The sequence below is a fragment of the Mytilus edulis genome, chromosome 5 (genome assembly GCF_963676685.1).
Source record: "Mytilus edulis chromosome 5, xbMytEdul2.2, whole genome shotgun sequence".
Lineage (NCBI taxonomy): Eukaryota > Metazoa > Mollusca > Bivalvia > Mytilida > Mytilidae > Mytilus > Mytilus edulis.
The window spans coordinates 27,223,411-27,235,645 of NC_092348.1; the positions used below are offsets into that span (position 1 = coordinate 27,223,411).

A 12,235-nucleotide genomic window follows, 5' to 3' on the forward strand; every position below is an offset into this window, starting at 1 on the left:
TGGTGTATGGAATGATTATAAGGTCTGCATGTCTAGCTGTCAGATGTCATCAGACCTTGACCTCATTTTCACAGTTCAGTGGTCAAAGTTTAAGTTTTTTTTTAATGTAATTTTTGTTTGATTTATATGACTTTGACCACATTTACTTGGATCATGTTAAGTTTATGTGATAGTCGTAGTAAAGCTTTATATTTAGGACTACCAACATAATATCAATGATCAGTAAAGAAGGCGAGATATTTCAGTGTGTGCATTCTTGTTATTTGGGATAAAAACTATAATTTGGCATTAAAATTAGAAAGATCATATCATAGGGAACATGTGTACTAAGTTTCAAGTTGATTGGACTTTAACTTCATCAACAACTACCTCACAAAAAACTTTAACTTAAAGAGGGACAGACGAACAAACGCATAGACCAGAAAACATAATGCCCACAAATGGGGCATAAAAAATTACCAACAAGACTAGAACTACAAAGGTCAAACATGATCATTTATTGACTCATTCTTGGATTGATTTCCTTATAAGAAAACTATTTAAAACCTCTATTTTTTCTTATCTCAAGGCTTCAAATATGTATATATATGCAAACAGAATCGATATCATTTATATATTTTTACTATCATTAACTTACAAAAGTATATATAATATGCGTACAATGTATGAAAATAAATAAAAACAATATCGTTTAAAATCATTTGAACTATCACAGTAACAAATAACAATATCTCCTGTTGAGTCTCTGTATTTATTATCCAATAAGGAAAGTGTCAATTCTATTTGTATCTATGGCACTAGCACTATTTTATCTAACGGAGCCTTCTTATTGGTTTAGCATAAATTGGCATCATCATGTGATCTGACAAATATGCAACTAGTCCAATTATTATAAACAATGCACATCCTGCTATCATTAAATATCTGTATATTATTCCATAGTCAAAAATCTGGAAAAAACAAAGACATATTTTTAATTGACTATACATTTTATAAATTAAAACACTTGTCATACTAGCAAAATTAATTCGCTTATAAATATACCTTGAAGGTTTGTTCTTATAAATATCTGAAAACTTGTCACTTTGAAAATGTTGCCTACCCATTTACATTTTATATCTTGACCACAGAACTTGCTGATTTAATTTTCTTCATTTACTTCTTCATTTAGAATATCACCAATATCTTAAATTGGATACCTGAGTGGTATACATTTTATTGTAAATCTAACATCAAGCAAACATTTTTGTATTTTTCTGGAAATTTTCACATATTACATTTCAACATGTTCATATATATGTAAGGCCTTGTTCACATTGACCTAACAGTGGCGGATCCAGCCATTTAAAAAAGGGGGGTTCCCAACCCAGGACAAAGAGGGGGTTCCAACTATATGTCCCCATTCAAATGCATTGATCGTCCAAAAAAAGGGGGGGGGGGTTCCAACCCCCAGAACCCTCCCCCTGGATCCGCCACTGCATAAACTTGGTGTTTTGTTTTAGTGTAATTCACATGTAACTTAACACAGTTGTTTCCATTGATAAAACTCAATGTTCACATGTAGTTTAAATTGTGTTTTGTCGACATGCAGTGGATAGTCAATGTAGGCCGTGTGTGCGCCCCCTTTTATTTTTAAGTCAAACGGTCGTTTCCAAACTGCTAGAAAAGTTGTCAAAGAAATTTGAATTTCAACATTTAAATGACATACAGTTCAAAAGTGTGAACAAATCTTATGTACAGGAAATTAAACCCTATGTATAGATGTGAACAAATTCAATGTGAAACCAGTGTACATTACATTAAACTAATTGTAAACATGTTTACTGTACATGGCGTTTAGTGCGAACATGGTCTCTGTCTTGGATGTACAGTAACTTACAGTGACGGATTCTTCTATGGTAGGTACTTTAGGTTCCCTTGGTAATACCACTAATATAACAGTTATCAATCCAGCAAATAAAACAGATCCTATACCAGCATATCTACAAAAAAATATCAAATTATAATTAAAAGACAACAACAACATAGGGGTAGAAGATAGACATATGATTCCAATGTATAATTTCATCCATTTTCAATATTTAACCATGATGACTGAAAAAGTATTATTATAGTATTACTAATTATAAAGGTTGAAAGAATTGGATGAATAATTTTCATAAATTTGTAGTCGAGAGGTTCTCCTGGTTTTGTAGAACACAAAAAAAAACACTTCTAAGGTTTTGGATTCGTTATTTATTATAATATGGAAATAATTTGTACAAAAGTAATGAAATTTAAGATTAAAAACAATGGTTAAAGAATAATAGCAAGAGTACAATGAGGACTCAATGAATTTCCAATTAAAATAAATTATACAAGTTCTTAATCTTTTCTCTCTGTTCTGTTTAGAAAATCTCAATTTTCCAATGACCCATTCTCATATTGATGTTTTCAGGACAAAGGATGGTGGAATTAGGCCCATCACACTAACCAGTGAAACTGATGCTATTTAGTTCAATCAAATCCCTTTTGGGATCCTAAGTCCACAGTTATTCTATGAATTAGCCACCCCAAAAAGTACCTTTTTCTTTACATAATGTAATAAGTAACAAAGCACTTAGCGCTACTTCAAAATGTTTGAGATGTTTAATGGTGCAAAATTTTATTACAGTATTTCCTACATAACTGCTTTTTCACATTACAGTCCAAGATTGCTTTGACAGCCTTCTTATGACTTGTTAGAAAAATTACATGACTGATTATTTATTAATTTGGTGATGTCTTCAAATTGGTTAGATAAGATCCAACTACAAAGCGGCTTATGCATGAATCAGCATGATTCCCAATCATTTGATGAAACTAACTCACATATTTTATAGTTAAGAACAGTTCATGACATGTACAGCACTGTCTGCTAACGGCCCTGAGCCTAACCATTCTGAATCACACTAGTTTTTTCTGGTAGAGTTCATATTCCTCAGTATCCAGTTTTCTATGTAGTTTTATACCCAAAATATATTTCATTTATGGTGTCTTAGGGCAAAATGTTGTCATTTAACCAAGGATTTGTATTGTAAGGCAAAAAGAAAAAAAATAATACATGTGTTTCCGCTTACTTTAATTTACCTACCTTAATTTTTAGTGCCTACCTGAACACTTTTTATGCCATTTTGGAAAAAGCAGTGTTAAAGTAGTCCAAATAATTATGACGTCTTGGAAGTCTATTTTAAATTTTTGCTTTGACACCTTCCTGCAGCATCAAAGAAAATAATATAATATAGCCTTTCAAGACGTTATTTGGACTATGTTAAAGTCAGACTGATTCGTAGTAGAAACAATCTAAAAAATGTTTGTAACATAAAATGATATTGCCTACATACATGTACCTAACCTATTTTTTGTCAGCGCAGAAGAAACACATGTATTATTTTTTTTGGCCTCACTATTTATAGAAAGTAATCTTAATCATGTTAATTACTATACAAATCCTTGGTTCAACTGAATGTTTGAACCATGACAGCAAATATCTTGCAATCTAAAGTAATGTCTTTTAATCACTGAAAATACCCATTCATTTATGAGGATCTCCCCAAATATTTTAAAATCTGTTGCCAGTGTTGGAATATTTTTCCTGTAACTTACGCAATCGCCCCTTCCGCTCTTGAGAGAAGCAAACAGAGCAAAAGACAAATTGACCATATCAAAGCTAAAGTAAACAATCCTGGCCCAACACCGAGCACTGTAGCCATTTTGCTGTCTAGAGTTTAGGTTATAGTATTTTTGCTTGACAAGTCAAAACATCTTGTTTACAACAATTCCATGTTACCTTTGTAAGGCTTACTATTATTGGTCGATGTCAGTTAGATATCGATTGGTTGTTAGTTATCGCAAATATTTTTCAGCGGGATATTCAAACTTATTAAAAAAATCATCAGGCAGTGGCTATAATTTTTCCCGGCTCTGATTAAAATATCTTTAATCAAGCCGGGAAAATAGCCTATCTCTATGCCACGCTTAAAAAACAGAAAATATGTTATTTTGCTGGCCGCGTTTAGGTATAAAGCGGAAGCCAAGTTAAAAACTATTTTGTTTACACATATGCATATTCAAATAACTGACTCATTTCAAAAGCAAGTTTTATTTAAACATTTTTGTTTTTGAAGTTATGCACTGTATGTGATGAATTTGTTTTATTGTACGTATGACTCCGGCCTTGTATAATATTTTACCGGCATGGTCAAATTTGTGATGCAACAAGATTAACTTTTTTCGAACTTACGTCTGGGAACAGTATATCTTTATATATGGTCCTGCTTTCAGTTAAAAGATACGAGATTTTATTCGTATGCATACATTGTACATGTTAAACATTAGACTGAGTTATTTTATATAGAAATAATTTCAACTCATGTTTATATATGATTTCATTGCAACAAATGAATGCTTAATTTTTTTTTCTTGTAATAAATTTTTAATAGCTATTTAGTATTTAAATTTGACTGATAAATGTTTATAGACGATTATATGTCACGGTCTCAAGTATTATAGTAGCTGTTTTCTTATTGAACTACTGGGCATATATACCGGTATACCAGTAATTATTTGAATCTTTAATATTTACAGTGCACACTTTCATATATATATAGTTTTATAGTACTTTCCCACAGGCACTCGTCTCAGAATTTTCCCTCCTATATACCTTTATAAATATATTTTATATAAAGGTAAATATGATTTTTTTTCTGAGACGAGTGCCTGTGTACTTTTCTTTTCAAAAGTAAACATTAAATTTCACTCTTCATAAGAACCAGCAAAATAACAAATTCACTCTATTGCTGGTGCTCGAATTATATTTAGATATTTAAATTGGATCCGGCTAAATAACAAATTTGCTATTTTGCCGGTGCCGGCAAAATCATTGAGCCACTTCCTTTTTGTAATATATAGTCAGATATTAATATTGTTGCCGTCAAAGACTGGGACATGGACCACCTTTTTTTATTTTTTGTGTGTTAACTTATTCTTAATATCCTTGATATTCTAATAGATCATCTGGGAACAGTATATCTAACAATAGGGCCCACATATGTTCCAGAATAGATCTATATCGATTTCGTCTTTTCAATACGACATTTATACAATAACAATTATAGGAAAGGTCAATTGTTATTTTATAAGTCTATTCATATGCGACTATAGCATACATGCGAGAGCTTGATTTAGCTAGCTATAAAACCAGGTTTAATCCACCATTTCCTACATAAGGAGATGCCTGTACTGAGTCCGGAATATGACAGGTGTTTTTATTTCTTTGATGTGTTGGAGGTTTTGATTTTCCCATTTGGTAAGGGACTTGTCTTGAATTTTTCCTTGGAGTTCGGTATTTTTTTATTTTTTTTTATTATTTTACGTTTTTTTTTTTAGAGTTTAACATTTTCTGAAATCTGAACATGATAAAAACTGTTCTTTTTTTAGCAAATAAAAGTCTGTGTAGCGGCAGGTGATATTTGTTGAGTCTATAGATATGAAGTTTATATAGTTTATCTGATATTTTTTTTTTATCAGATTTGAATATCATTGTGGTGTTTATGACCTCGACGTGTTGACGCAATGACAACGCCTCCTAAATAGGGAGTAAATATACCAAGGTTAATACGAAATCCCAAGGGCGTGCGTTTCCTTGATCATGTTGATAGAGACTCACAAGAAGATATTGGCGGAAATTAGATAGATCTATAATTCGGAAGTAAAACTTTCCTCCTCTTCACTTAAAATTTCCAAATAATCTTGAGTACTTTTAATTACTTTCTCTGAATCTAACGAACAAAGACAACGTCTTATGATTGCCAATGAGTCAACTACCTACCAGAGTTCAATTGATGTGGCTGTATGAAATTATAAGTCACTGTAAGACACTGAGAAAACCCCTACTGTACCTATATCAGGCCCAGATATGAAAAATGTACAATGTGAGCCAGTCAGGGGAGAAAACGAACTGCATAATTTGAAAACAAATATAATGAAATAAAAGTTTTGAAACATATTTTAATTAAACTAAAGTGCACACCAGGGATGGGGTAATTAAAAATGTAATGGTAATTTAGTGTAATGCATTACAATTTTCCATGTAATTGAATGTAATGTGTAATTGAGCATTTTTTTAATTACATGTAATGGTAATTTAATTAATTACATTGAAAAAAGCATGTAATGCTCAATTACTTTTGAATTACATTTCAATTATATGTACTTTTATGGTGTTATAGATAAGGATTTGTGTTTAATAATATAAATTGTAAAATTATATATATTTTTCAGATATTAATATAAATGGTTTTTTTAATATATGAACATGATGAAGTCTGTAATTTATTCTAAAGTTTTATATCATTTTTTTGACCTACAGATTTTTTTTGAATAGTCTTATAATTTAAAAAATGTGATAATCATATATAAGGGTTGTTCAGTTTTTAAGAAAGATCTCTTAACTAACTTAGATTGATAAGTAATAAACACCTTGTTAAACAAAAACAATAAAATGTGTCACTGTGAAAAACATCTTTCTGAGGCCGTGTTCACACCAAACGCCGTGTAGAGTAAACATGTTTACAATTAGTTTAGTGTAGTGTACACTGGTTTCACATTACATTTGTTCACATCTATACACCTTGTTTAGCTACCTGTACATAAGATTTGTTCCCACTTGTAAACTATATGTCATTTAAATGTTCATTACGTAGAACTGAATTCAAAATTTTTGAAAATATTTCTAGCGGTAAGAGAACAACTATTTGACTTCAAAAGAGGGGTGGGGGATGGGAATGGAAATATTCCGATCCCCAATTTGATAAAAAAAAAAAAAAAGGTCATACAGATAATAAAAAAAATTATTCTGAATCAAGAGTTTCCCCATACATTATAGTGTTAAATATTGAAAAAAAAAGTGTTTGATCACCAGCATCGAAAAAAAAGGAATAAAAACGTACGTAAGTTAAGTGGTTGCTACTTTATGAAAGCCATTTTTACAATTTGCAGTAGTTTGAATATCACTAGAGATGTCTCGATAACGCATTAGAAAACGTTAGCTGCAACAGCGTGCTGTTTACAGCCGGAAAAAAAAGGATTGAGATATTATGGATCACTTCATTTTTATCTTTTCTGTTCGTTTCAAATGGTTTTTCTTCTCCAAGGAATATTTGGTAAAGGAATAGGGTAACGTTTTTTTAATTTATTTTACGTGTTATTTAACGGAACTGAGATACTAGACAAACAGATCATTTACCTCACATTTTTTTTTAGTCATGCATTTATGCGTGAATCGTTTTTTGAGTAAAGACCAGTGGCGAATATTTCTGTGTACGTCAAGTCGATTCGGGAAGACCTTTTCAAATGAATTAGGCAGCAACTATTTACTTAAATTTTTGTTGAGGGGGAGGGGGGCGTGAGCTTTTGATTTTTTTTAGGACAAATTTTGGTGACAAGTCGAAATCAATTTTAGCATTATATATAGTGGCAGCTGAGGGTGAAACAAACATTTTTTTTCAGGGCCAAAAACTGGAAACATTTTTTGTTTCCAAAACAAAATCCATAGCTCACCACCCCCACCCCCTTGCCTTTATGTTTTATACTCGACTATAATAACTCCTCCCCCCCCCCCGAAAATCAATTGGTTGCTGCCTTATGGGTTCGGCAATGATGCTGCTTTGAGTCCTGATTAGGGATTAATAAAGTACGTTAATTTTTTTTAACCAAAAAAAAATCTGTAAAATTTAGGCAACTAATAATTATCAAAAATATCAATTTTACTCAAAAATAGTTTCCTCCTTAAATATTTACACGATAAAACTAATGTCCTAAATGCAGTTTTGTGTACACTTAACCTACACATGGCCTACATTGACTATCGACTGTGTGTAGGTAAAACATGATTTAAACTACATGTAAACATTGAGTTTTATCAATGGGAACGCAATTGTGTTTAGTTTACGTGTGAGTTACACAAACACAACACCGAATTTAGGTCAATGTGAACACGGCCTGAGACAGTTCATTTAGAATTTAAAATCACTGCATACAATCATTTTGTCAAATTAGTATACACAAAAGGATTATAAGAATAAAAATTAACAGCTGTAAAAGCAAACAGCAATTAATCAGATTAAAATGTCCCGGGGCAATGCCACTTTTACAGATAATTTATTTAATTAGCAAAATATTGCTAATATTTAGACATAATATGCATTGTTTGTACTAAAAATTATTTTCAATATTGTGACAAGCACACTTTCATTTGATTTTTTAATATTTTTAAAGTAAAATAAAAAAAATATTTTAAATTCATTTATAATTTCTTTATTCATATTATGTTTAATTCAAATGAGTTCATTTCTGAGATGTCAAAATACCCCTTGATGTATTGTCAAGTTAATAGGAACAAATCCCCTCTCCTATCAATATAATGATCTTCTAATTAATCATAAAACTTCCATGTCCGGATCAAGCAATATCTTGCACAACATTAGCTCCTGTCGAAAGATTATTTACAATTGCTGTTTTCAGACCAGAAGATTCAGACTAATTGACTCAACATTAGAATAACTATATTAAATGATTATCAAATGCAACGCTTAAACTATGCTTACTGAATATTTAACACATGCATTATATAAACATGTAAAATATTGTTAAAAAATATCATGATGAAATGTAATGTGTAATTTAATTAATTACTTTAGTAAAGTAATTGTAATTTAATTAATTACATTTCAAAAACTGTGTAATGTGTAATTAGTGTAATTGACCATTTTTGCAATGTAATGTGTAATTTAATTAATTACATTCCAATGTAATTGACCCCAAGTCTGGTGCACACGCTGAAATATGTACGCCTCACCAGTTTTACATATCATGAATGTATGTTGAAAGTCTCTAATACTAGTTATCTATTTTTCAAAAAAAGTGAGTTTTAATTTGTCAGTTAGTGCATCGTAAGCCTGTTTGGCTGGCTGTAATGTAATATTGTACTAATATGTATCTACAGGTTGCACTATAATAAACCATTCATTCACAAGTATGATGGGTTTAAAACTCGTATCACATACACTTAACATTATCAATAATCCATGTTAATGTAGACAACGTCAGATGAACCCTGCCAGACAGACATGCAAACATACCATTCATACCATACACTTACACTGACCAATGAACTAGGCAAATGAGGCCAAGGTCAGATTACTAACATTATTCAATGAACAAAACAAAAGTTCAAACTCAGACGAACCTGTCATACAGACATGTACATCTTACAATCATTCAGACACCAAATATAGTTGATCAATTGCCTATAGTATCTGTCTAACTGAGAGAAAAAAAACCCATTAAAAATAAACATTGACTAATGAACCATGAAAATGAGACCAAGGTCATATGAAACAACCAGAGAGACATATTTACCTTACAATCATTCCTACATGAATATTCTAGTGGTCCTATTGCAGTCTGCGCCAAAAAATTTTCATCTACTAGTCAGGAAACTAAACATCAAAACTTGTTACTATATGACTACATAAGATTTGGAAATTTTCACTAATGCGAATGAATATTTACTAGTCTTGGTCATTGGACTAGTAGCTTACATGCAGTGCAGACTGCTATTGATTATAATATCTGAGAAATATAAACCAAACCACAAAAACTTAACATTGTCTAATAAACCATGACAAAAGGTCAAATTCAGACAAAACATGCCAATTGGACATTTACACCTTTATACAATCCATTCCATACACACAATATTGTTGACCTATTGCTTATAGTATTTGAGATACGGAATTGACTACGAAATTTTAACCTAGATCACTGAGGGTTAGGTGTACCGTGTCTGATAGAAATGTAGACATTGTAAGGATCATATAAAACAAATAAAGTTATCCTATAACTCCTTATAAGTAAACGCGTTTTATAAACTCCAGAAAGACTTTCTTCCCTCAAATCCAAAATTAAAAGCTAGCGTATATTAATTAGATCACATAATCAAACCCATTTTACTTCATACAGGCAACGAAAAGGGGGGCACTTTTAACTCAAATATAGCAAGGTTAGAACAGCATCATATCTAAAAGACAAAATATATTCACATCTAACCAGTGAAACACTACATCGGAGTGAAACCGAGTAATGCATACAATCAAAATAAAAATAAAAATTGAATAAATTATTTACCATTGCAAGCATCTTCTGAAGACTATAAACGTTTTCCAATATTGTTAAGCTCTTTGATATTTCTAACAGATAATAATAGCATTAATTTTAATTCATATTAAGATTTTAAGTAATGTGTGGGACTTATTACTTTATGCATGATTGATTGATACATGAACAACGTGATGTAGCAAATATTTCATGCTTACTCTGGACGATATCATGTTGACGATGGATGACTTTACCCTGACTAGTACTATAAAAAAGTAAAATAACAAAAATACTGAACTCCGAGGAAAATTCAAAACGGAATGTCCCTAATCAAATGGCAAAATCAAAATTTGACCTCAAACACATCAAACGAATGGCCAACAACTGTCACGTTCCTAACTAGGTACAGGCATTTTTTTTTATAAAGAAAGTGGTGGATTAAACCTGGTTTTAAAGCTAGCTACATCTCTCACTTGTATGACAGTCGTATAATTATATTGACAACGATGTGTGAAGAAAACAAAAAGACATAATGGGTAAAAATGTAAAATAAAGGGATACAGCAGTCAACGTTGTGTTATTATCTTAATCACTATAAACAGCAGTCAACGTTGTGTTATTATCTTAACCACTATAAAAAAAAACAGATATATTAACTAACATTTACCATGAAACAATTGCACAATGAAGGGATGTTTAAGAACTGAGCCACGCCACATGCAAGAAAGAAACACAAAAAGGCTCACAGACAAAGCACATTAGCAAAAACGAAAGACAATAATACATAAATTATCATAGAACAATAACACAATGACGGGATGTTTAAGTACAAAGCCACGTCATATGTAATCAAGAAACACAAAAAAGCATATTAAAAAAATGAAAGACAAGAATACTTTGAATAGACTTATTAAGAAGGGATATAGTTACGATACTGTTGTCAGGTCATTAAAGATTGCATATTTTGGCGTTAATATTGATTCACTTATAGGGTCTTTGCATAGGAACTAAACACATTCAATTAAAAACCAGTTGTTGGCATGACACGGGTTATGTTTTTCTCATATATGTTATGATGGTATGATACTAAACCCGTAACGGGAAGGATTGTACCTGATATTCATATGATGAAGACACAATCTTTCAATCAGTTTAATTGAAGTCTGGAGCTGGCATGTCAGTTAACTGCGAGTAGTCTGTTGTTATTTATGTATTATTGTCATTTTGTTTATTTTCTTTGGTTACACCTTCTGACATCAGACTCTGACTTCTCTTGAACTGAATTTTAATGTGCGTATTGTTATGCAATTACTTTTCTACATTGGCTAGAGGTATAGGGGAGGGTTGAGATCTCATAAACATGTTTAACCCGCCGCATTTTTGCGCCTGTCCCAAGTCAGGAGCCTCTGGCCTTTGTTAGTCTTGTATTATTTTTAATTTTAGTTTCTTGTGTACGATTTGGAGTTTAGTATGGCGTTCATTATCACTGAATTAGTATATATATTGTTTGGGGGCCAGCTGAAGGACGCCTCCGGGTGCGGGAATTTTTCGCTGCATTGAAGACCTGTTGGTGACCTTCTGCTGTTGTCTGTTCTTCTATGGTCGGGTTGTTGTCTCTTTGACACATTCCCCATTTGCATTCTCAATTTTAAAAATTATCTTTAAACATTAACACAATGACGGGATGTTTAAGTACAGAGCCACGTCAAATGGATACCACCGAAAGACAGACAGACTCACTGAACTCTGGTTTTTAGCGTCCCAGTTAAACAGAACAAAATCTAAATATGTTCGGGAAAAAAAATTCTATTTTGAGCCAACAATACCTTGCTCAAATTTCTAAATGAATCTTGGTTAGACCAAGCTGTGGAACAACACAAAACTTAGCTATCTCACTCGAGGATACCACGAGTTTTTAAGGACATATGAACTTTTTGAGTTCACAATACTTTCATATTCACGTATATTTAATATACTAAAATAGGAAATAGACAACAAAATAAACACTTAATTTTTTTTAGTTTGATCTTCGAGTACGTTCTTCCTCGTGAGCGGGAGC

The 12,235-nt window shown here is 31.6% G+C and overlaps 1 protein-coding gene across 1 annotated transcript; it reads right to left on the minus strand.

Annotated features, from left to right (window-relative positions):
- Positions 1 to 603: 603 nt before the first annotated feature.
- Positions 604 to 3,821, minus strand: LOC139523326 (transmembrane protein 218-like). The gene is made up of 3 exons (XM_071317205.1): positions 3,625 to 3,821; positions 1,880 to 1,982; positions 604 to 950 (listed from the first exon to the last, which is right to left on the minus strand). The coding sequence occupies exons 1-3, from the start codon at positions 3,729 to 3,731 to the stop codon at positions 813 to 815; spliced, it is 348 nt and encodes a 115-aa protein (XP_071173306.1). The 5' UTR covers positions 3,732 to 3,821; the 3' UTR covers positions 604 to 812.
- Positions 3,822 to 12,235: the final 8,414 nt, after the last annotated feature.